This window comes from Musca autumnalis, unplaced genomic scaffold (genome assembly GCF_047663935.1).
Source record: "Musca autumnalis isolate F117 unplaced genomic scaffold, ASM4766393v1 scaffold_2, whole genome shotgun sequence".
In the NCBI taxonomy this organism is placed as follows: Eukaryota; Metazoa; Arthropoda; class Insecta; order Diptera; family Muscidae; genus Musca; species Musca autumnalis.
The window spans coordinates 115419788-115447152 of NW_027411755.1; the positions used below are offsets into that span (position 1 = coordinate 115419788).

The 27365-nt window shown below is 35.5% G+C and overlaps 2 protein-coding genes across 2 annotated transcripts; one reads left to right on the plus strand and one right to left on the minus strand.

The window, feature by feature from the left end:
* The first annotated feature begins 7891 nt into the window (after nucleotides 1-7891).
* LOC141393040 (probable RNA-binding protein EIF1AD) lies at nucleotides 7892-9231 on the plus strand. The gene is made up of 3 exons (XM_073965985.1): nucleotides 7892-8030; nucleotides 8087-8244; nucleotides 8315-9231. The coding sequence occupies exons 2-3, from the start codon at nucleotides 8088-8090 to the stop codon at nucleotides 8659-8661; spliced, it is 504 nt and encodes a 167-aa protein (XP_073822086.1). The 5' UTR covers nucleotides 7892-8030; nucleotide 8087; the 3' UTR covers nucleotides 8662-9231.
* Nucleotides 9232-13989: 4758 nt separating this feature from the next.
* Cep97 (centrosomal protein 97kDa) lies at nucleotides 13990-25457 on the minus strand. Its single transcript, XM_073969027.1, has 13 exons — nucleotides 25107-25457; nucleotides 24482-24639; nucleotides 24117-24377; nucleotides 20140-20336; nucleotides 19994-20077; nucleotides 19654-19928; nucleotides 19516-19599; nucleotides 19267-19443; nucleotides 18905-19081; nucleotides 18515-18827; nucleotides 18288-18455; nucleotides 15689-15998; nucleotides 13990-15623 (listed from the first exon to the last, which is right to left on the minus strand). The coding sequence occupies exons 1-13, from the start codon at nucleotides 25108-25110 to the stop codon at nucleotides 15114-15116; spliced, it is 2718 nt and encodes a 905-aa protein (XP_073825128.1). The 5' UTR covers nucleotides 25111-25457; the 3' UTR covers nucleotides 13990-15113.
* Between the last annotated feature and the right edge of the window lie 1908 nt (nucleotides 25458-27365).

The following is a 27365-nucleotide window of genomic DNA, read 5'->3' on the forward strand; positions in this document are numbered from 1 at the left end:
ATGTGAACTTTTACCGCGATTTAAAAACTTCCCGGGTGTAAGCGGTTTTCAATTAAAGTTAGTTAAGGGGCATCTTGCATGACATTGTTTTATAAGGAGACGATTGTGTGCATTGTCCCAATTTTAAATTCTATATCTTAAAAATGGTAAAACCTACGAAAATATCGTAATGGGTAGTTTACACGGTAAGTAGGGTTTTGCGTTTTCCCGGTTTTTGTCATTCCCGGGAAACGGGAATCAAAAAATCGCCATTCCCGGGAATACGGGATTTCCCGGGAAATTTTAAAATACGAGAGTGGATTAATATTTCCGTGATTTTTTTATCTTCCCATAGTAACTTATATGAAATACAATATTTTCAAAGAGTTGCGGGCTCAAAAATGAATGACACGTTTTCGCTTGAAACAAGTAAGAAAGTATCAGTCAGCTGTGCCGACTGTGATATACCCTCAGCCTCGGACCTAAAGAAAAGAAACAAACACAAGTATGGACTTGCACCGAAAAAAATTGTAGCGTTTTAATTAGGGCCGCCACAAAACAAACTTTTAACTGCCGAACTTTTAAAAGAGAGAGTGTGGGAGATTTCTCCCTTCGACGGTTATCTTATGTACTACCCAATGTAGTTAGTATCGGTAGTTTTTTTTCAGATTTTGTGCCTTTACCTCAGGAAGAGTGGACTTGCCCTCCCAACAAAAGTTGCGCCGTCGTAACAGGGCAATCAAGTAAAACTTTTTGGAAAGAATTGCAAAACGATTCGAGATGAGCTGGTTAACTGCACTTTTCCTAAATTTTGTGTTGGAGTTACCCGAAGGGGTGGACCGATATAGTCCATATTCCAACCTGATACATGACTAGATGAAATAATACGATATGCAAAGTTTGGAACAATCAGAAACTTCCTGCGGGAGTTATCTTGGCAATTTTCCATTTTAGTCATTGGACATTATTCAGGAAGTATAGACTTGCCCCCGACAAATTGCTGAAAAAAATTCAAATCGATCCGAGAGGAGCTCTAAAACTGCAATTTTTCCTAATTTTGTGTGGAACCGGTTCTATGCTTGGAACTTATATTACCATATGCAAAATTATGACCGATTCGGTTATTCCCCTCGAGAGTTATCGTGCGCACCATTTTAGCGATAATTGTTGAACTATTGTGGGGAAGGTACCGGAAGTAGTGCGCCACCGAAATGGTCCATCTTCGAACTTAAACTAAGTTTGAAAAAAATCTCGAGTGCCAAATTTTTGACCGGATCCGGACCCTCTTTACCTCAATGGCTGAGGGTATAAAAATGGGACTTTTTAATAGAAAATATTCTTTCGCGCTTAAATAAAACAGAATAAAAATCTGTTGTTATGGTCTATATTTTTGGTACGGCTCTTATACCCTTTTCCCTGAAAACACTTTTGTAGATCAAAGTTATTTCCAAATCTTTTCTAATTTATTGATTCTGTAAAACCTAATCGAATGCTGATTCTATGGTATAAAAGTGATGGGCATAGTTTATTCATTCATTCAATATTAGTTGTGATAAATGTAAAAAAATGTTTTCCGATTTCCCGGGAAATATGATTTTGTTTCCCGGGAAAATCCCGTAACCAAAAAATCGAGAATTCCCGGGAATTCCCGGTGCGGGATTTCCCTACCCAAAACCCAAACGGTATGTTTTTTACATATGAGTTGTCACTTCTCCCATACAAAATGTATGCGCAAAGTGACAACTCATATGTAAAAAACATATCGTGTAAAGTACCCATAAAGGTCAATATTGTAGAGAGTTTTGCTACAACATTTTCTTTAGTCCCATTTCCATAGGACTTGCGGTTTCCAAGCAAAATCGTGAAAACCTAAAAAGCCTAAAAATGTGAACTTTGACCGCGAATTATTTAAATAGCCCTCCACCGATTTTTTTAGGTTTTCACATCAGGTTCAGTGATTCTGCAAGGAAACACCAGGTTGCTATGTTTCGTCTTAGGATCCCAAAGTAGTTTAATACTATTACGTATCGACTGTGTGTGGACTAACTCTGAGCAAAAAACTCCGGATCTACTATCGGAGATTCACTTCCGCCCTTGCCTGAATCGTGTTGGTGATCTGGAAACTACATGCCATGATCGAAAAGAATAAAGGGGGGAAACAAGCCACTTTTTACCTTTCCTACTTTCTCTTGAAGACAAAATAAAGGCTACTGGATCTTGAAATTATGGCACAATTAGATTCGACAAAGATCAGCAAATCTCAACATGCTCTCACCAAGGGAATGTCCGTAAAAATCGCCTTAAATGAAGTGTTTGGCACTTTGAGATGAAAATGCGATTTTTACTTTGGCGTCCTTTCTTGATATAGAGGGGGCTTCAAATAATGTAAAGCTTGAATTCATCCATAACGCTCTCAGCTCTTATTTCCTCCATCCACTGGAATGGATTGATGAGATGCTGAAAAGCACATAGCAGGGTTACAACGTAGAGGGAAATTCTTGTGTGTTTCGACTCACTGAAAACTAAATTGGCGATTTATGCTGATTAGTGGTAAGTTTTTTCAACAGGGTGCTCCGGCACAACTGTCAGTCTGGGTCCATGACAATGGTCTTGGAGTGAGCCGAGAAGACGGAACTCGTGCTATTCACCATGAAGCTAAATACCTTGGCAAATACCTGGACCGTTGCATGACACGGAGAAGAAATATCGAGAAGCGGATAAAGAAACGTCTTATTGAACTCTACTTCTGCAAGAACTCGATCCAATTAGAGACATTTGGGCTGAAGGTAATTCTCCTCGGGACGGTGTGTCAATATACACAGATGGATTCAAGATGGAGGGAGGCACGAACATTACGAAAATTCATTAATCAAATACTCATGTAAGCTTTACGATAGCTGTAGCGCCTTTCAAGCATAAGTTCTGCTATAAGAAAAGCAGTAGCACTGGTTAGTGTACCTGAAGCCAGTCTTACAGGACCCGTGACTTTTTATGTCGACAGTCAGGCAGCCCTAAGGTGTCTCAAGTAGTGGATCATTAACTAACAGCTATGATATGAATTATATAAGAAATAACGTTAAACTTTGCTGGTCTACAGGACATAGTAATATAAAAAGAAACAACTTATGCGATGAACTAGTTATGAGTGGGTCTAAGTTGATCGATTTACCATTTTATGCATCTGTTAAAGTCTCGGTACATAAGAAGCATCGCCGGCTGGCTTTCTGGGTCCGTTTTAATACAGATAAAAAGAATAAAAAAGAAAAGGAAAACGGTTTCCGTTCACATATTTTGTTTTTATTTTGTTTCATGCCAGTCCTGTTGTCTTTTTATACCCTCCACCATAGGATGGGGGTATATTAAGTTTGTCACTACGTTTGTAACTACTCGAAATAATCATTGTAGACCCCACAAAGTATATATATTCTTGATCAGCGTGCAATTCTACATCGATATAGCCATGTCCGTCCGTCTGTCCGTCTGTGGAAATCACTCTAGCGCCGAACGGATTGACGAGTGTTGATGAAATTTTGGAAAAATATGTTATATTTACGTAGGACTTTTGGTATTGAAAGTGGGCTATGTAGGTCCACGCTTTCGTATAGCCCCCATACAAAATGACGCGTGACGCGTCGTCGTTTTAAGGAATTTTTAAGATATTTGTCCTATTTTACAACCGAATTGGTTGTAAATTGGTAATTGGTGTCTCCAGAGGCTAAAAAACATTCCTACCAAAGTTGGTTTATATAGGTCCACGTTTTGGTATAGCCCCCATATAACGCCCCATATAAAGTACGCGTCATTTTAATATATTTTGAATGTATTAGACCCATTTGACCACAGAATTGGTTGTAATTTGGTATTTTGTGTCTTCAGAGGCCAGAAAACATTCCTACTAAAGTTGGGTTATATAGGTCCACGTTTTGGTATAGCCCCCACATAAGGCCCCTTATAAAGTACGCGTCATTTTAATATATTTTGAATGTATTAGACCCACTTAACCAAAGAATCGGTTGTAACTTTGTATTTTGTGTTTCTAGAGGCTAAGAAACATTTCTACCATAAAATGTTTATATAGGTCCACGTGTTGATATAGCCCCCATAATACAATATCTCCCGATTTTCGATATTTTGAACGTTTAAGCCTCATTATCACACCGAGATGGCTGAAATTTGGTATTTAGTCTTCTTTAGGCGTATAAAACTTTCCCCCAGAAGTTTGTAGGTATAGGTCCACGCCATCATATAGCCCCCATAGAACGGTACCTTCCGAATTTCGGTATTTTAAAGGTTGTGGCCACATTAATCCACCGAAATGGCTGAAATTTGTGGTGGAGGATATAAAAAGTTCGGCCCGACCGAACTTAACGCTTTTCTTACTTGTTTGTTATTTGAAATAGTTCTGTTTTCATTTATTCAAAAATGTCCATGTTTACTGTCTACGAAAATTACCAGATAGTGCCGAGGCAACTACCCAACATACCAAAAAAGCTTAAGAATTATATTATAATAAGCTTACCAACATAAGCCTTAAGCTTATAAAAGACTTGAGAAATCAGTTGTTAAAAGCTTATGTCATAATTGTAGAAAAATCGAAACGGAACCCTTGTTTATAAGCTTACGCTTGTAATTGTAGAACAAGCTTATGCAATTAATATTATCTTAAGCTTACCCTTGTAATAGTAAAACAAGCTTACATATATATTTTTAAATTTTTATTAAAATTTTATAAATTCATTTCATATTTTGAGATTTACTTATAAATTAACAAAATGTGTAGTGTGTAGATTTTTGGTTTTATAACTGTTTCGCGTCTTTATAGGATTTTTCGCGAACCGTCTTGAATGAATGTGTCGTTGGAGTTGCGGCATCTATGAAAAGTAGAAATTCAGTGATAATTTTTGCAGTTAATTTTGTAAATTGAACTTACTTTATATAGCGTTTCTCGTGCAATTGTTGTGCGCCTTGCACTCTGTATGCATGGTTGATATTCTCAGGTCGGGCAAAATATCCAACGGTGGCAAAATATTCCTCAGCGTAATGTAGACGACATTTCCGGATCAACAATGAAAAACTTTTATACAAATGGTGTCGTAAAACACGCGGTTCGGATTTGGCGATAACAAGTATGTCATTAAGCCAATATGAAGCGGCATGCACTCTTTAATATGAAATAAATCTACCGTGTCCCTTAGAAAATGGGTTTGGGAACATATGTATGAATGTCATAGTTTCGTCACTTTCACTATGTTCGCATTCACTTCTAGTTTCATCACAACCGCTATTTACATCACCAAATCTTGAAACGTCTTCTTTTTTATGATTCAAATGTTCAATGACTTTTTTGCCTCTTAACACTGTTTTATATTTTGTAGGCATCAGCAATTATATTTTAGCACAACACGGATATAATTATTTAGTTCGCACAACGCGGATATACATTTAATCGGATATACATTTAATCACAAAATTAAGAAAACGATGTAAAATACAAAAAAAATCTACGAAAACTAATTTATCAACAAAAGTCAGGCAGACTTTAGAAAAGTTTGTGCCAGTAATAGTTTTACAAGCATTGTTACAAATTGATTGTGAATTTTCTATTTTTATAATATTATTCTCAAGTCCTATTACTTTCCCAACATACCAAATAAAAATAAAAAGTAATAGGACTTGAGAATAATATTATAAAAATAGAAAATTCACAATCAATTTGTAACAATGCTTGTAAAACTATTACTGGCACAAACTTTTCTAAAGTCTGCCTGACTTTTGTTGATAAATTAGTTTTCGTAGATTTTTTTTTTGTATTTTACATCGTTTTCTTAATTTTTATGTGATTAAATGTATATCCGCGTTGTGCGAACTAAATAATTATATCCGTGTTGTGCTAAAATATAATTGCTGATGCCTACAAAATATAAAACAGTGTTAAGAGGCAAAAAAGTCATTGAACATTTGAATCATAAAAAAGAAGACGTTTCAAGATTTGGTGATGTTAATTGCGGTTGTGATGAAACTAGAAGTGAATGCGAACATAGTGAAAGTGACGAAACTATGACATTCATACATATGTTCCCAAACCCATTTTCTAAGGGACACGGTAGATTTATTTCATATTAAAGAGTGCATGCCGCTTCATATTGGCTTAATGACATACTTGTTATCGCCAAATCCGAACCGCGTGTTTTACGACACCATTTGTATAAAAGTTTTTCATTGTTGATCCGGAAATGTCGTCTACATTACGCTGAGGAATATTTTGCCACCGTTGGATATTTTGCCCGACCTGAGAATATCAACCATGCATACAGAGTGCAAGGCGCACAACAATTGCACGAGAAACGCTATATAAAGTAAGTTCAATTTACAAAATTAACTGCAAAAATTATCACTGAATTTCTACTTTTCATAGATGCCGCAACTCCAACGACACATTCATTCAAGACGGTTCGCGAAAAATCCTATAAAGACGCGAAACAGTTATAAAACCAAAAATCTACACACTACACATTTTGTTAATTTATAAGTAAATCTCAAAATATGAAATGAATTTATAAAATTTTAATAAAAATTTAAAAATATATATGTAAGCTTGTTTTACTATTACAAGGGTAAGCTTAAGATAATATTAATTGCATAAGCTTGTTCTACAATTACAAGCGTAAGCTTATAAACAAGGGTTCCGTTTCGATTTTTCTACAATTATGACATAAGCTTTTAACAACTGATTTCTCAAGTCTTTTATAAGCTTAAGGCTTATGTTGGTAAGCTTATTATAATATAATTCTTAAGCTTTTTTGGTATGTTGGGTTTTATTTTTATTTGGTATGTTGGGTAGCCAAATGTTTGTATGTATTAGTAAATCAGAGTTGTATTTGCAGACAGTCTGTCTTGTGTAAACGAAAAGTTAGACCCTAGTGTCGAAGTATGTTTGGACGAAATCTGTTTCAGATAATTTGGAGCCGATTAGCCTTGTCTGTCCTTCTGTCTAGATGGATCAACCGATTCGTAATATTATGTCCAAACTTAGATCAAGTCCGAAGATGGGACATATCGGTCCGCCGCCTCGGATACCTCCCCCACAAAAGTTTTTGCTAAAACGGTGCGCACGATAACTCTCGAAGGAAGCAATCGATTTGGTCTATATTTTGCACATCGTCATATTTCTACAAGATATATGTAGATCACTATATAGGTTCACTCTTCGGGTATCTTCCGAACAAAATTTGAGAAAAGTGTTTTTTGCAACATCTTGTATTTCACAATTTTTTATTTTCATATTTATTTCCAAAAAGGGGATATTTTTGTCAATTTGACGAAAATATTCCATAATTAAGTGATTCTAATATGCTGTTTATATTATAGCTTTTTGCAGGGTTAACCTTCATTATCAGGATTTGTTTGACGTATATGTAATGGAATTGACATTTAAAACCCAGTGGGTTTGTTAAATCCGGTTATATATAAACGTACTATAAGTTTAGTTGTTTTTCTGTCGTTTTCATTTTCGTTCGACATAGCGCCTATTACATTCAAGTTATCCCATCTTTGAATGTGGTTGTGTCAAACGTTGAATGCATTCTTAAATATTCTGCCAAAATATGTTTATATTTGCTTTGTTCCAGAACGAGCAAGAATATACTATCTTTTAATTTGTTGACAAATGTATAAAGGAAAAAATTTAAATATTAAACTTTTAACGGCCTAAACACATCCAATACAACCTTGTAACAAGTTTCGTTCCCACGGTTGTATTAAAAGTAGTTTTTGAAATTATAGTACATTTTTTACAAGCATGAAACGCAGAGTTACCAACACGATTGCAAAATCTAAGATAATAGGGATATGCAGTTGATTAGTACAAAACAAAAGACAAAAGTCAACTCGCGTATCCCTAATCGGACACGGACGGCACGGCACATTTTTGCCTACTACAAAATAATTTCATTTTTATTTAAATGAATTTAAAAATACAAACATTATTAAAATATTTTGAAAGCACCAGAAAATATCTAAACTCCTGAACCACGCTAAAGATTGAACCAAAGGTGAGAAAGAAAAAGGCAGGCTACAGATATTCCATTCTAATGTGGTTCTTTTATAGGATGTCTCGAGTAACACGCCAAAAACATGTTCTTAAAGAGATGATGGAGGACGACTATGAGTTGCCCAAAGAAAATCAACAAATTGTTCGTGTTGTCTGCAGCCGTGGCAATAATCTGCATGAGGTGGAAACCAATGTAGATGATGAACGTTTTCTGGGTAAGTGTAGTTTTGCTTTCTTTGGTTCTGGAATGTGAATCTGATCGTTCGTAATGTGTATGTTTTTTAGTTACAATGCCCAACAAATTCCGCAAGAATGTTTGGGTGAAACGAGGCGATTTCATTTTGGTTGAACCCATTGAGGAGGGTGACAAAGTCAAGGGAGAGATATGTAAAATCTTAACTCCAGAACATGTTAAGGAATATAAAAAGGCTGGAGTATGGCCAGAGAGATTCACCACGAAATCCAATAAGGAGAATTACCAAAATAACGTTGGAAAAGATTCCTCGGACGATGAAGAGAAGGAAGATGACGATCTCGAACCAAATATGAACCGACCCGCAGCCAGAATAATTGAAGATTCCGATGACAGTGATGATGATGAAGATAGCTCGGAAAATTCTGAAGAAGAATAATAGAAAAATGCCCGTAGCCTGTATATCATAGAGGGTGATTAGAAAAATTGTTTTGGTTCGAAGGATTTGTTTGTCTCTCCATCTTAATTTATGAAGATGATTCCATATGATTGGATCAGAAAGGACAGTAAAATGTTTACCCACAGCAAGACGATTATGAACATGGATGTGCATTACCCCTAATCAGTCCTATTCTGTGTGATTTTTTTAATATTTATACATATTTTTATGTATAAAGCAAATTTGCAAATTGGAATTAGAACAATCTTATTCGTGATAGGTTTTTAAAAGACGTTCATTTTACGCATTCAAGCTTCAAAATAGTAAGAACTTTGATCCAAACAACTTGGAATTAGAACAATCTTATTCGTGATAAGATATTAAAAGACGTTATTTTACGCACTCGAGCTTAAAAAAAGTAAGAACTTTGATCCAAACAACTTGATATTGAATGCGAGTACTAGTAGTATACAAATCTAATACAAAACAATTTTTCTATCATTCTGCGCTTTTTTGGTACATTTTATCTTTTGAATTAAACTTATTCAGTTTTATAAACTGTTTTACAAATTCACATGATTTATTATTTATATGAAGTTATATGAAAGTAGGTTATTCAAGCACGAGGAGTTAACATGGATGCGAATCTTGTTTTTTCAAAATAGTCTGGCTTATTCCCATTGTTGTTGTTTTATTATTTTAAAAAAATTTATTAGTGGAAAAGATTTGGCATTGTTCGCCAAGGGGTAAGGCAGGGAATACTAGTTTCGATCCACGCCACTGGATCTCATCAGTTCCCTTGTTTCTTGTTTGTGGATATTCTCCACCGAAGTTATTTTTCAATAATTTCTTCAACAAGAAACTTGTTATACCCAAACATCAATCGTCAGCTCGAAGTATAAAGGTGAACAAAGAAAAAACTTCAATGAGAAGTTTTTCCTTGGCAACCTAACACAACTCCGACGAAAGTGTTTACGAAACTAACTAAACCTTTTCCCACTGCTATGTGTCGTAGAATTTCTACGAGATCGAACAATGGCAAACCTTTTTCCACTAATAAATTAGTTGGTTTTAAAATAATAAAACAACAACAATGGGATTAAGCCAGACTATTTTGGAAAAAACAAAATTGTATTAGTTATCCCAATAAAAACGACGCCACCAATGTTCGATGCGAACCTTTAACTTGCAGCTAATGTTCCTACCAGATTAAAAGTACCGAATACACTTATTAAAAAGTGTGAAATTAGAAAGGGAAATTGTTATTGTGTCTGAGAGTAGTTATTGTATAGCTTTTGGAACCGCTCATGGCCCTATGGGCTAGGTTACTATGTTTGTCAAATAAATTAAATTCCGCACGAAATTTTTATTCATGATTGCCCTGACTATATTCACCCAATTTATTCACAAAATTCAAGCCAACATGATAGGCACGATGGTTTCCGTTTGTACCACTCTTCTTGTAACAAAATCTTCAGTAGTGTAGCGATGGAACCCAAGCAGAAACTGCCTCTTCTTAAAACTGGTTCACTGATGGCATAAAGAGACAACCTGTTGCCTATGCTTCTACGTAAGTTTAAATTCTGCTACAACAACAATCTGTTGCCGCCCTCAGATCGGCATTGTGACTGTTAAAATTGTTCAAGCCTGTAGCACTAACGTTTGCATACCACGTGGCAACAGATCACAGGTCGACCCCTTAAGAAAATCCTTAAGAGAAACAAGTCGATGGCCCCCTTCGAGATAAGGGGTCGATTATGGATAGCAATTAAATTTAATACAATTAAAATAAGTGAAATGTTTGAAAAATTTATTCAATAGTCCATATTTACATTATGCAATTTTTCTTGCAGCAATTGTAAGTTTGTCGGTGAGAGAGGGTGTTGAGAAGCAAAGGGTTACCACATGCTTCACCTCTCTCTCTCCTTCAAACTGACAATTGCCGCAAGGAAAATTGCCTAATGTGGACATATGGACATATCAGTGTTTTGAACCTACAGGTACTAATTTATGGTCGGTTCCAGTACTGCAAGAATCTACTAATTTTTACTATTTTTTTTTTTTTTTTTTTTTTTTTTGATATCATAATATCATGTTCATACTAGAATTTGAATCACGTAGTTCGTTCTCATAATTACGTACACGAATTAACCCGTTCATACGATATGGTACACAATTCATAGCAACATGATTCATATTTTCATACTTTTTATTTTCTGATTTTAAAGAAAGTTTCGTCCAAAAGACGAGTAAAATTAATTGATATGAACTGAAAAACTACTTGTCCTTCTTTCAGATATCTATTTAATATTTAATTACATTATTTTCATTCATCTTTTCTATTTTTTCTCACAATTTTGGTGTTTTCAGCAAATAAAAATATTTTTATATTTTCAAAATTAACGAGAGAGAGACCTGCCAAAATAACTTTTTGGTATACAGACTTTCTGGCAGGCATTTGATTTTTGTTTTTAAATTTGTACGCGAATTTGAAACGATGGACAAGAAATGCAACTGCAATAAACGAAAATAGAACATTTGCTATGATTTGAATGTTTATTAGTCCTTAAACCGTTTACTTTTCATTCAGGTTTTGCAGTTTTACTAAAAAATTGTATATTTTTAATAAATTTTAAATTTTATATTTTTCCTGTCATAATTAATTTATTTCGAGAAATTCTCTCATTTGTTAGAGATGGGACATATTTTATCGTCGTTCTGAGAGTAATTTAAATTGAACAAAGTACACAAATCGTTGTTCGTTTTCAAAATTTTGTATGGGAAATGAAGTAATTATATCGTAATTTGGGGTCGAACAACGAATAGAGAACGAATTACCGTCAGTCTGAACAAGGCATAAAGGAAAAATTGTTATCGTAGTAAAAAATAGTAGCTTCTTGCAGGTTCTGGAACAGGCATTTAATTGTAAAAAAGTAAGAATTTCAATGTAGAAATTGGATTTTTTATCATTAAATTTGCTATCGGCAACGCAACTGGAGTTGGGTTGCTATCCATAATCGACTCCAAGATACCCCTTGTCCGTCCCCGCCTGGATTTTCCGTCCCGTCGACTATCCTGGATTTATCATTATCCGTGGGAGTTGTCGAAATGTTGTCATCGTAGGGTTCTGAAGCTCTTGTTCAATTTTTATTGTAAACGATGCGTCCATGATTAGATGGGGGTATAGAGGTCCACCATGGCATAGCACTTCAGTACCCTGACAAGGACTTGACAAATAAGTCTTTACTACGTTAAAACGCCCAGATATAATATCCTTTGTAACTCCATTACCGTTCGAAGGGATTATAATATAGTTGCTTCACAAACATCCCGGGTCCGAACGGCGTGTCCTAAGACACCACTTGTAGAGAAGTTTTAAATGGCTGAAATACTCAGGAAATGTCGCCAACATTACTGAGGGGTATTTTCTTGCCACCGTTGAAAAATGTTTAATGTTGCCTGGCCGGGGAATCGAACCCACGACCTTCAGCGTGCAAGATGGGTGCCGGCAGCACTTGGGGTGTAGATAAAGAAGCCTTGTTGACCACATATAACGCGATAGGTCGGTCTGTGGTAAGCTACGCGGCGCCAGTCTGGTCCCCGATATTATGTGATACGAATTGGAAAAAGATTCAAACTTGCCATAATTCCGCCCTGAGAACAGCAACAGGGTGCCTCCTCAAATCTTCAGTGGACCATCTACATGAGGAGGCAAAGATTCTTCCAGTAAAGCAACACAATGAGATGCTTTCGTTGCAATACCTGCTTGGATGTTACCGTGTGAGCCATCCCAATCACCATCTTGTGGGTAGGCCCGATACATACAGGCAGATCAGGAAGGATATCCATGCTCTAGAGGGAGAGGTCCAACGATACAGGAGAGAACCCCTAGATCAACAAGCGTATCAAGCAGGTTTAAATAGTATTCACACGGATGCAGTTGCCAAGGCCTTAAGCAATTATAGTGTGAATAAAGTCCTCGAAATATATCCCCCATCTATTGCAGCTGAGGAGCGTCAGCTGCCACGACAAACTTGAGTAGTTTTGGCTCAACTACGCCGCTGGCCAAACACTATGGTTTCGAGTCAATCCGGTACGAAAGAACCCGCTGCCGTGTGATTGCAAATCTATTGTAGTCCAGTACAACTTTAGGTATCGAAAAAGGGTTATATGGCTGACTTCCGAAACGTCAGTTGCATGTAACTAGGGGTTCTTAGATCGAGTTCCATACAATAGTAATTTTATGAAATTGCTGTAGTGGGGATCTCGATCTAAGAACCCCTAGTTTCATGCACGAATACAAAGCAACTGACTTTTCGGAAGTCAGCCTACATATATGTCCACGTTTTGGTATATCCCCTATTCAAAGTGACGCGTCGACAATTTAAAGAATTTTGAAGAAATTTGCCCATTTACCCTACGAATTGCTTGTAATGTGACATTTTGTGGGATTTCCTGTGGTGTAACAAACATTTCTACGAAAATTGTTTATATATGTAGGTCCATGTTTTGGTATAGCCCCCATATAACGGTATTTTTAAGTTTTTATCCACGATGTCGGCCCAATTTGTATGTAATTTGGCATTTATAGTTTCTAGTCGTCCAAAACCTTCGCCATCAAAAATTCTTGACATAGGTCCACGTTTTTTATCACCACCATATAACTCTACCAACCGTTTTTTCAGATATTTTGAAGTTTTAATCAATATTTTCAGCCAAAATTGGAAGTTCGAAGTGGTCAAGAAACTTCTGCAGCAAAAATTGTACACAAAGGTCCACGTTTAGAAATAGCCCGATATCGCCCGATTTCAAGTATTTTAAAGTTTTTATCGACTTTTTTGTCCAAATAGGATGTAATTTGGTATACAGAATTCCTAGAATTCCTTCTCCACTAAAAAACATGGACATATGTAAGTCGACGTATTGGAATGGAATAACGGTACCACGCGATTTCAGGAATTTTTAAGTTTTTATCGATGTTTTCGGCCAAAATTGAATATAATTTGGCATTTATGGTTCGAAGCGGGTAAAAAACTTCTACACTATATAACGGGACAAACCAATTTCAGATATTTCGAAGATTTTTTGTCTACATTTTCGGTAATTAGGTTTTCGAATCCTAATTACCGAAAATGTAGACAAAAAATCTTCAAAATATCTGAAATTGGTTTGTACCGTCATATGGTGTAGAAGTTTTTTAGTTCAGATTATGATGGAGTGTGTAAAAAGTACGCCTATTTACTTGTTATTACTGTTGTACCTGTATAAAGCGACCGCCTCCAAACCAAGAACTTTCTGATCTTCTTCCCAGAATGTAAACAAGTTCCATTTATTAAAGCTGCTTTATTTTATTTTCACTGTAATTTGCAAATTTTCAAAATTAAAAATGTGTAATTTTCTTTGTGTATAATTTGTTCGATTTTAAATATACATATTTTTTTTTGGCTTACAATCTATACAGAGATTCAATAAAAAATAAATAGATTAACTACGATACGATATATTTCCCAAACAAAATTGGAATGTGTGGACAAATTCGAAAATAGGCATATTTTACTTTCGTATAATCAAAAACCAAAGATGTTATGAAGTTTCGTTGTTTCTGTTACGATTAGAATATGACTGCTGATTGAATTGGATGGAGTTAGTGTAAAGATTTTTTGGTTTGTTGCTATTTACCGGTATCGATTATTTGCATAGAATATTGCTCAAATGTAAATGTTTGTGTGTAAGTAAAAACACATCTGCGATCTGGGCCAAAAAATGTAATTAATGCAAATTCTAACTGAAAACAGTGAAACTGCAAACATATTGTGGTTTTGTTTTAATATAGAAATGCTTTAGTGTTGTTGGTGGTGATGGTGGCAGCAGAGATTTGTTCTGTTAAATTCTCCTTAGTGACTGAACAAGTTGGTGGTTACAAATATCTTTCTTTTAGTTTCAAGTGAAGGAGTTTAATAACATTTGATTTGGTGTTTTTATTTATAATTTTTCTTTTTTTCATTAATCGATTGCTATGAGATGCAAAAGCTATAATTCTAATAATACTAATTTATTTTTTTGCTTTTTTTCATTATAATTTGAGAATTTATTTTCATGTAAAAATACTATGAGATCTTATATAAGCCTTTGGTGAGAAAGACACAAAGAGCAAATGACTAGGAGGCCTGAGAGAGAGTGTAAGTGAATGAGTGCGTGTTTACAAAGGACAAGGGAATGTTTCGCATTATGTTTCGGCTCTTTTTTGAGAGCTAGATGAAAAATGGAATGTTTCCACACGATACATAGACCTATGTATCCATTGGACGATCGTCTACTTCTTAGGTTATATGTATATCGAGTGCACTCGTCAAGTGAATTAACAAAATTAACTGAATTAGTAATGTAATGTTATTACAAAAATGAAACAAAAGAATATTACTTCAAATATTCCCTAGATCAAATTAATTAATTCAGCCACATGATTTTGATTGCAAATTATGTTTTTCATCTTCGTCTTGTTTCTCGGAAAATGAAACAGAATCATTTGATCGCACATCATCACTGCAGACCCCACTTTCGTCGGGCACTAACTGTCTTTTGTAATTAGTTGGAGTTTCCAAGGGCTGGTCTGTATCGGCTGTAGACGTAGCTGTTGTTGTTGTTGTCATGGAGTTTGATGTGTTATTTGACGCACTTTGATTTTGGGCTTCTATCAAGGCTAGGGTTGAAGGACGCACTTTGGTAAATGGAAAATTTGTCTGATTTTCCATTTGCGGTGTATGCACTGCCACTATTTCAGTTTGGGTAGCTGCTGAATCCTTTTTGTCACTGCAGGTGGAAGTATTGACTGTATTTGTGGTTTGGGACAATGCTTCAGCTACACCTGCAGTCAAAAGACGTTTAACATTCTCCTGAGGCAAGTTACAGAATAATGTGAGACAATTTAGAATATCTCTCATGGAACCTTGCAGCTGTTGTACCTATGGAGTCCAAGAATTCCGATTATTAGAGATTTACGGTGAATAAATAAGCTTTTTTTTCATACCTGATTTGTTAGCATACCGCAGGTCTTGGCTAAATCATTTACCACGGTAGTTGAACTATTATCTAAACATAATGTATTTGGTTGTGTTACTACCATGTTGCTGGATGACGTCCCGACTGAGCTTTGATTACTATCACCACCATGGGGTGCTGCTGAATCTACCGTTGTAGCTACATTGGCTGTGACAACTGTGTTTTGCATTGAAGAAACCTTTTTCCATAGGGCATTGATAGCTTGCATTTGTAACTGCTGAATTTTGCGTTCATTTTCAAGTTGAGCTTTCGTCATTTCCATATCTTTGGTTAGTTTGCTAGTAATGATTAATTAGTTAATAAAGTTATGTTAAATGATTTTATAGCCTTTGGCACCGAACACTTTACAACCTCTAACTAAGATTACATTTTTATCGGGGTTACATTAAAATGTAGTGTATTATAAAAAATAAATTCAGCGAAATTCTTTCACTGTGTAGTGCAAACATATGTATGTCATACTGGAGCCGAATAGCTTGCAACATACCTGTCTATTTCTTTGTAAGAGGTGAACAAGATTTCATTATCTGCACCCCAATTGCTACCGGTCAGTGACTTGAGAACCTTGTTTTCTTACATCTGACGTTAACATGCTGTTGAACGTTGAATCTAATATCTTGGGTTATTTAGTGCTTGGAATCAGAACACCATCGACGAATATGGCGGATATTCCTCAGATGGAGGAACTGCACTAAGTCAGCTACGCATATAATTAACCTATAACATATGTCATCGACGATAGGACCCGACACTAAGATCGTACAATCATCCGCATACATTACGATTTCTATGCCGTCCGGAGGATGTGTAATTCCAGAAAGATTTAACTTCTATTTAACACTTCCAGAGATATCACTCAGCCTGGGGGAACTCAATGTTTCACTCCAACTTTTTATTTTAGAATTCCACTAAGGCCATATATAGTTGATTACACTGCTCAACAAAATTGAAAAAGTTGAATGTTTCAACCGAAGTTGTTGTTGTTTCTAAATCGGAGCTATTTTCAATCTGGTCACGGTTTTTCTCCATCAGCTCTTGTTCTTGAGATATAGCTCAAAATCGGTTTTTACGAGTTTTGCCCAGAATTTGCTTATTTTCGTATACAAACAAATATTTTTTGTGGGTTTTTCGACACTAATATATTAAGAAGATGTTGTACGCTCGACACAAAACGTTTTTTGAAATAATTATGGCGAATATTTATCAAAAAATATAGAAAACATACGATGAATCTTGTAAAAATTGCATATTTTGAGTATTTTAAACTGTAATTACGTCATCGGGGGAAGTCATAGGAGCTTCATATGGCATTCCGGATATGCTCAGGGTGTCTACTATATAGTCCTGTATTCAAATATATAATATAAAGTTCATAGCGCCCACGATTCGCCCATAACCTAAAAATCGTCCCAGACCATGGGAAACGTTTGGTAAAGTGGCAACCCTGTTAGGATAACAAATGCAAATCCTTTCTAAAATAACACTACCATGCCCCAAAAGGCAAATTTAAGTCAAAAGTACAGTTAATTAACACCGATGACACTACAATTTTTAATAATATTCTATTGTTGCTTTTGTTTTGCAATCCCCGTTCTCGAGGATCAGCCAATATTATTGTTGTTGTTATCCCATCCAACGACAAAGTACAGAAACAACTTGTTAGAAGCTCTCTGTACATAATAAAGAACAACTGGCCACAATATATTATATTTTTAAAAATTCTAACGGATCCAAAAATTGAATTACTGCAAAATCCTAGATTTGTTGCTTTTGATATGCACAACACTGTACATACAAATGCACAAAGACATAATACCCCTTACCACAGTGTGGTGTAGGGTATAAAAATATACAAACACAAACAGATAATTGTTGAGTCGCCGTGGGATTATAGGCAAGTTCCTGGGTCGCTTTGTGATAATGCAAATATATTAGCAGTACATTGCAATAATAAAATTAGGTGTTGTCGTTGCAGTACTAATTGTCAGAACATTGTGTTCAACCAACCAGACACGTGCACCATTCACATGATACCATGCATCTAATTAAATGTCAAAGGTTTAATCACCTTTGGAAAATACGATTTTTTCGGTTTATCGTTTCAATAAGTAAACAGTATGTTAGAGGGTACAAAGTGCGTTAAAAATTCTATAGTACGTCCCAATTTACATTAGGCGAGTTTACTTGCGGCAAATCCCAGTTTGTAGAAGAGACACGTAAGGGGAATGGAATGGAAAAAATTGCTCGTACCGGCAATTCTCAGGCAATTCATTTTATATTTTTCGTATTTGACATTATGCCTGTCTGCGTACTCGATAATTTGTAATAATTATTACAAATGTTTGGAATTTTGACAGTTATATAAAGAAAAAGTTGATGAAAAAAGTGTTTCAGCAACCTTTAGTAAGTAAAAAGACACACCTATTATATTCATTGTTTTGAAAACAAAACTTGTCGGAACAGAATTGCCTTTTATAAACGCAAGAGGCAAGTTTAAAAAGGAACGAGAAAAATTGCCACAAGTAAACTCGCCTAATGTAAATTGGGACTACTCTTGTTGTACTTACTCTATGTATTCATGGGTCCTTCGTTTAAGCAATTTCTCGGCAATATCTTTGGTTTTTTTACGTGTACGATAACCACGCCATATCTTTTGTATAACCACAGCTGATGATTCGGTATCTTGACTACAATTCAAACTGGAATTGTCAATATTCTGTTTCATTTGTTGGCATCTAGAAAATAAGTAAATATAATAGGAATTTTATAATTTCACACAATTTTGCTCGCTTACCTCTGAGCAGCTTTATTTCGTATGGTTTTTAATTTATCAACATTAATGTGATCACTGTCATCATCAGAACTACCACCTGCTGAACAATCATCTGGTGCTGCAACATGCATTGAATTTGTAACAAATTGACGAGACTTTTGTTGTTCCATATGTTGTTGTTGATTTGAATTTATTTTTGAATTAGACATTTGATGATGTATACTGGAATTGTTGGTGACCGTGTTCGACTTTCTGGGGCTCATTGTTGGGCTACGTTCAGAAGTATTTCGTTTCAAATGTGGACTGCGCATTTTCGGTGAATTTAAACGATTATCTGTATAAGAATTGAAGAGGTAGGACAATTAATAATAATTTTCACATTGACAATATTCAGTGGTGGCCGTTTCCTACCTTTATTTTTGTTTGTTTTTGTCTGTTGTATTTGAGTATTTATAGCTGAAACTGTTACCCTTTGGGCCACGGAGACAGGACAAACATCTGGACTCATAAGTGTTTCTGGTACTGGCACCATTTTTGATGCGGCGGCCAAAGGTCCTCCACTCAATGGTTGATTTATGTATGATTGTTCTGAAACGATAGACAGAATGAATCTTAAATAACAGAATAAATCACAATCAAAACGAATTTGAAAATCCAAAGTGGTGAAATAAAGTGAGGCGCAAATCGACATTCGGATCGATAATGCAATTAAATTTTTCGCGTCCTACGACAGTAAAACTTTATTTCAATTCCTTTTGTTATTGTGTCCTTACCATTATACGGATTTGGTGTTATAGTACGAGGTGTGGACTCTTGTGAGTTATTCATCTTTGCATTGGAGTTATTACTGGTCGAATTTGAACCTTCCAAACTTTGTGTAATTATTGAATCGCAATTCTTTACATTTTCTATCAGCGAGGTTGTCATTTGTGCCCCATGATTTATATTTGCTGAAAGAAATATTAAAAAATAAACGATCAAAACATTATTCCTTAAATCAGTAAGTGTACGAAGGTACTTACCTTCGTTACGATCATTGGTTGTATTACCATGATAACTATTAATCATAGAGTCTGGTGAACCTTGTCGACCGCTAAGGCGCGAAACTGTAATTTTTAAAGGCAATTAGAAACTATATTCTTCTATACTTTACTACTTACATCTTGGCGATTGTATGCGACTTGCAGGTTTCTTTCGTCCCGAAGATGGTGAATTATTTGCCGAGGCATTTGAATTTTCTGATATTTCTTCTTGCAGCTGACGTTGATGGTGTTGTGCTTTACTCAAAATCAATCGTAGTTTACGTTCATTTTCATTCTCTAACGCCTTTCCAATCAGAGGACAAACTGAGCTTAGATATTTCGCCAAGGCCGCTTGCTCACCCAAGCGAAAACTCCGGCCACGTCCTTGACTATAGAGCCATTCAGCTTTTAGGCTGCAAATAATGTTATTTGTATTATCTGGGTGAGGTATGTAATTGTAAATGATATTGCGGATTACCTTTCAATGGGGTCAACCACAAATCCATCGATTACTTTTAGAGTCAAACACCAATTCAAGACAAATGGTCTATGATCGAAACCACTAAAAAATACAAATTTGCTGTAGTTATATTTTGAATAAGTCGTTTTAATGTTATTACTTACTCTGCTCCCGCAGTCATTGATACACATGGATTCTCGCTTATGGTAAGGCTATTTAAGTTATTCAAATGTGCCAATGTGCAAATTTCGTTTAAATCGCTTATATTATTCTTGGCCAAAGTCAAAACCTCTAGTGACTGAGGTAAGTATTTGTCACATTGTCTCAAATGTGTCAAACGATTACCATGCAAATAGAGTTCCTGAAATATATGAGAAAACATTAATTTTATATTGCATAAAATGATTGCTCCTGTTCATCATTTACGCCCATTATTACATGTCATGTTCACACAAGTTTATATTCTAATTTAAATCATTTACGTACATGTTTTACTGATAGTTTTAAATTTTAATCCTACAAATGCACTTACTTTTTTTTAAATCTAGTCAATAACAGAAAACTATAATAAGGACCCTTAATGCTTTTGTTGCTGTTGTGTATGTGTAACATTTCTTGGTCCATTTACAATTAATGTTATTTTGTTACTATGCCCGTTTATTTGTTTTCTCACAGTTGAGGTGAGCCAAAAAAGGTTGGCACTGACGATTTTTTGTTGGTATTTTTATATGGTTTTCATTTGGATACATTTGTCTCAATGATTGTATTCTCATTGAACATCACACTTAACTGTTATTTAATAAAAGTTAAGACTTGAACAAATATGCATACGTATGTATGTACCTAGAGTACAATTGATTCCATTGTAGAGAGCAATCAACAACAATAGTGACCAAACAATTTCACGGAAACAATCACAATTAAATCTCTCTCGAACCCGGGAAGGAAACATGATAAAAAGGCTGTTACTTTCAAGAGTTGCGTGTGTTGTTTTAACCGGCAGTTCATAGAGCACCCCGAGAGTGAGGAGTGTGCTACCCTCCCACCACTATTTACAATGAGCGATATTGCAGACGTCTTCCGAAACGAAATACCCAAAATCATCCAAAGATTGGACCCACACGAAATCTCAATGGTAATGCTTATTAAGCAACTGGATGAACCTATCGTTAGACACTCATATTGTACCAGAAGCCAGGCAAGGACGCCAGCAGAGCATTGCATCATTGCCACATCCACACATATCAGTAGAGGACTGAACCAGAACAGACCGTACGACCGAACAGTAATGATGGCCCATGACCTATCGCCCCAAGACAAGTGTGATATCCCCGGAACTGTTTATCCTCTATCTTTCTGACAGCATAGAGATCGTATAGTATGCGAATGATTTTACGATCTTGGCGTCGGGTCATATCGTTCATGACATACATAATCGTAATGCAGTTCTTCCATCTGAGGAACATGAAAATATCCACCGCTACACTGAACACCAAGGCAAACACGATTGGTTTTAGCCCATGTAAGATCCGATGAACATGTATACATCATCTGACTCCAGGTTTCTATGGAGTCTGAAAACAAGAGGGAATAAAGAAACAACATGTAATTCTAGTGTTAAGGATTGTTGACAGTAAGATAGCTCTCAATTGTGTCAGGATGGTTGTGGTGACTCTGGGCAAGGACACCTTGACGTCCGGAACCGTTGGTAACAGCATATGCAGATGGTCCGCACTCGATATCTGGACACATCTGGTAGCAGTTTGTAGGACATTATTATTTGGTGTCTTGCAACTCCTGCCATTTAGTGTCACTTAAAAACGGGACCTGCATTAGAGTTGTGCCAAAGGAACTATATGGAACTATCTCGTTCACTTCGCAGTTCCAATGGCCCACATTTTTTCTTTGCACGAACTGCGTATACTTAACAGCACACGTTATATTTCATGACGTTACTCATACGTTTTGGAACTAGTACAAGGAACTAGGAACTAGATTACCCAACTCTAACCTGCATAGTTAGGAGTGATGGTCTAAAGGCCTCGGTAAATAAACGGCCGGCTTTCTTGCTCCGCTTCATTTCTGATAAAATAATAGGGAAGGCTTAGCCAATTTCGAACTATATTTCCCCCTTTATTTTTCATTATTTTATCAGAAATGAAGCAGAGCAAGAAAGCCAGCCACTTATGTATCTATGCCTTAAAGGCCTCGGTATATACGAAGCCTCAAGGCCTGGGTACATAAGCAACCTCGCCTTTTTGCCTTGCTTGCTTCTGATAAAATAATAAAAAAGGGCAATGCAGCCTAGTTTGGAAATTGGCTCGGCCTTTTTATTCTTAAAATAAAAGAATAGAGAAGGCCAAGTCAATTTCGGACTAGTTTGCCCTATTCTTCTTTATTCTTTTATATTTATTATGTCAGATATGAAGCAGTGCAAGAATGTCAGGGGGTGAAGCTTTGTATATACCGAGGCCTTGTGTACCGACATGGAATTGAGTACATTATTTCGTTTTTTGGTTTTTGAATTTTACGGTGACTTTCTGTTTCGAGAACGTAAATAGATCGATTTTTTCATTGTTTTTGGACTGCCGGTATTGTCCTATTATTGTTGTAACAGTGTTTATTATTGTATGTTTGGCTCTGGGTCTATCTCCAGTTCCAGAAAAGTGGCTCGGATGTAAGCACAGTTCCACTGGAGTTAGATGAGTAGGTTTGGCGGGGCAGTTGAAAAGGTGCATTGTGTCGTGCGGGCCTATGTCGCATACTGGACAGATGTCTTGCACGGTGCGATCTCGATTTCCGCCCAATAAGAATTTGGGCGACTGCAATATCCCGAGCGTAGTTGAGCCAAACCTTACTCTTTTATTAATATAGATTTATTAATATTTATTATTTATTTTACTATGATGCATCATTTGGAACATTTTGCATGCAAAAAAAATAATGATTGGATCATTTGTATCATTTGGAACATTTTGCATGCAAAAAAATGATTGCATCATTTGTCGTGGCAGATGACGCTCCTCAGCGTCGATAGATGGGAGATGTACTCCGAGGACTTTATTCACACTTAGTAACTGCGTCCGTGTGAATGCTATTTAAAGCTGTATGTACATATGGTCGGTCCTGTCTCCAACCGTGATTTTAAACATACCCCTTATCTTTTGTATATGACGTGAAGATGCTTGCTGTAGCAGCATAGAAACCTTAGAAGGAAAGATTTGATTCTGGTTGGCAGCCGCAGTCGGAAATACTATGATTTCGGGTCAATTCGGTACGAAAGAACCCGCTGCCGTGGGATTGAGACACTTGCTGTGGAATTTAGGGTGGAAACACAATGGATTTTTCTTGCTTGCGTGGCTTCATCTCGGATAAAAGAACGGCCAAGACGAATTAGAATTAGATTGCTTTTTTCTATTTACTTTCTTTTACTGGAGCAAAGCAAGCAACAGACTGATTGTGTTTCTACCTTTAGGGCTAATAGCTTTCTGCAGACATGTAGCTAAGATGGCGAGGTAGGTGTTTATTTATTTTATCCTTCAGTTCGCCGATATTTACTGTGGTGGACATGATAGGTTATTCTTATACAGATGTTATTCTGGCATAAGATAAATACCTGGGCTCAGAAAATTTAGGTAGGTCTTGGAATGCTGATTACGACAATATTAATAACATGTGGGGGAAATACGAATTTCCCAAAAGATAGGCTTCCAAAGTTCCGAAACCCCATATGACTTATGACAAAAAATAATTTTGAAAAAAAAAATTATGATCGCGTTAGCCCTGTTTAGCATCTGTCCATAGGAGAAAGTCTTTAATCCCGGCAGAAGGCCTTCTAATTTCGACAAAAATTTAATTTTTGAAAACTTTCTGTGAAAAAAGTTTCAAATCCAGCCACTACATTCAACTTACTCCTAACACTGAAGAAATTCTAATCGGGATCTGCTAACAAAATTGAAATTATCTTCTATCAATTTGTCCATTTGGAAGTCATTATCCGCTGATTACACGATTAATCTATTTTACATTATTTTGCTGAAAATAACAACTAGCAAGTTCGTATGATGAAAAGTCGGCCCTTTGTCTTATCAGTTTTGTATAACAAAAAAATAATTTTTCATAAACAAAAAACATAACATACCTTTAGGCATTTCAAAAATGAAATATCCGATATACTGCCTATACTATTTTCCGCCAAATTTAAATATTCCAATTTAGTGTTGGTATTTAAATGTTCAATATTTTTTATATTATTTCCCTCCAAATTCAGAATACGCAAATGGGTGCATTCTTTTAAGCCTTCAATGGATAGAATCCCATTGAAGGAAAGATTTAATTCTCTCAAGCAGTGTAAACGACATATTCCATACATGCGTAGCAATTGATTTTTGCTTAAAGACAACTGCAAAAAAAAAAGAAATTTAAATTAAAAAAAAGAAATGCATGAAAAATGTATTGCAGACCGGAAACAAATGTCTCAAATGTTAACAACGGGGGGCTACTTACCTTTTCTATTTTAAGATATGAATCGATATTATCAATTTTTTGTAATTCATTTTCATCCAAGAGAAGAACACGTACATTTTGGGCTTCTTCTTGTTTTGGCACTTTTTTTAGTTGTTTACGGGACAAGTCCAAAACAATTTTTTCACTTTCCTCTTCACCTGAAAGTAAAAAATAATGATGGTATGAGAATGAAGCAAAAAGATACTAGACGACGCTCTGGTTGATGTATGGACAGAAATATATTTAAGTGATTGCGGCGTGGCGATGAACTTACGTCTTGATGGCTGTATGTGCATTTTGTATGGCAAAAGGAAGTTTACATTCGGTCATTTAATTTATGTAGGGGGTTGGGCAGATGGCATGTGACGTCATGGTATATTGTTCAATTTTTCTTAAGGACAAGGAAACAAGGAACTTACAAAATCTTCACACATGAACTAATCGATGTCGTTGATATGTAATTAAGCATAAGCGTTCCCAGTACGGAAGGATTTGGCACCTAATTATTATTACTGATGGAATTTTTGCAATATATATATATCATTCCGCCCCCATTCCAATTAGATTTTTCACAAGGACCCCTTATTTTACTGCCATTTGCCATATAAACATTAACTTGACTTACTCATTTCTTGGCTTTCTCAGTTAAGTCGCCAGTTTTTTCTCTGATTTTGTGGATGGATGGATGTCTGCTTCCCGGTCACCTCTTTTGAGAAAAATCGATGTTCGTCCTTTTTTTGTGGGTGATATGAATATCTGCGCTAAGAAAACACGAGCTTTTATCCACTTTCTACTTAAACTTATATTTTAATTAAAAATCTAAGCACTCATCACATTTATTTGCCAATAGCAAGTAGAAAAAACTTCAAATATTGATTTATTTGACCAGCAAAAATTAATTAATTGTTTAGACTCAAAGCCCAATGTGTAGGGATACGCAAGTCGACTTTTAATCGATTAGTCGACTTTGTGGTTTGAAATGTCTAATAATCGAAAACGAATTTTGGTTATTAGGCGAAACCTATAGCTCTGCGTGTTGCGTGTGCGTTCAAAAATACAAAAGCAAAATACATGTATTTATTGTTGTTCTCAATTTGAAATACATGTATTTTGTTTTTTGTATTTTTGAACGCACACGCAGAGCTATAGGTTTCGCCCTTAAATGGGGGTACACACTATTGGTCTGTTCCTTTACTTTTGAAAATGGTAAAACTGGCAAAAGTAGCAAAAGTTGTAATCTACTTCCATATGAATTGTATGGTGTCTGAAGTAAAGGAACGCTTTTCGAGTAAAAAGTTGTAAAACTTGAAGATTCTTGCGCGTAAAGGAACAGGGCTTATAGGTGTGTCTTTTTACGTGATAAATTGTAATAATTATTACGAAATGTTACTAAATGCTGCCTTTTTACACAAAAGTTTAGTAATACTTAGTTTACATTTGCAACTTTTTCGTGATTTCGCTGGCTTTTCGCGATTTCGCGCGAAATCCAGCAAAATTTTTCATGATTTGGCATACAAAAATGAAATCATCTCAATTCGTGATTTCAACGAAATCAACATCGAAATCACAGTACACATGATATACAACCTTGCTTTTGTCTAGAAAAGTACCAAAAGTTGCAACACATTTTACGTATCACAATAAACAAGGTAGATGTGCGAATTGCTGCAACAAAAAATGTTAGTATCAAAATTTGTAAACAAAGTGAAAAAATATTAAATTACTTTGTTACAATGCTATTTTTCATTGTGTTCCCGTACTTTTTTAATGATAATATTAGAAAAAAGAGCGAATTGTCAAAAATTGCTTCCCCATACAAATTGCTTAAAAAAATACGGGAACGGAAAAATAACGGAAATTGCAAAAACTCCAGCAGAAATGTCAAAATCAATGTATCAGCTATAATATTAGATACCAATGAACATGCTTGCTGCTAGTTTCTACTAGGCCAAAATTGTATGGCAGAAAGCATGAGAAGAATGTTTTATCCGCGCTATTTTTGTTTAAAGAGAAGTGCAAGTCTTGCTAGATTTCGGAGTACGTGAACGCATTTTAAGCACTAAACGGGAAAACTACTGCAAGTACTAATATTTTGCAGGTTCTGAGCACAATTTTTATCTATCAAACGGCCTGTTCCCGTACTTTATAAAGTGGTAAAAATTGTAAAAGTCGTAAACGATTTTCATATAAATTTTGTGTAAGGGAACATGGTACAATAAGGAAGGTAGAACAGGTTCGAAAAAACGATAGAAATTCAACCCTACACGTATGCCCGCTTCCTGTCAGAACTGTTATACTGGCATATGCAACAGGTTGCCTTTGTTTGTTTGATATTTTTTGTCATTTTAACCAATTCGTTAAAACAGCGCGAAAATGAATGAAACATAAATATTTGTTTTCACATATACATACATCGAAACACGGTCAAAAACTTATTTTCAAATTAAGTTTGATAAATATATTCTCCAACGGCTCTGAAATTAACGATTTCATTGCAATTTATTTTGAATCTATTCTGAAAACATTTTTAATATTTTTCAAAACAAACACATACACACACAAAATAAAAACTTCACATTGACAAAAGTCGGTCACACTCAGAAAAAAATTGAAATCAGATGTGAGCTCTGTTATACCTTTCTATTTATACCATGTAAGGGAACAAAAATGTGTAAAAGTGGTAAAAATTGTAAAAACTTTTTAGTTCTGGAACAGAGCTAAAATTTATTATAACGAAGTCTCAACGATAAAATCATTTTTTGATATTTACATTTGTTAGTACTATATACAATTAATACGATATATAGATTATTTTACGATAATTTTCCAAATAAAGTTTTAAAGTTCTATATTGTCGTATATTGTTGATGCTTAATTCAATTTA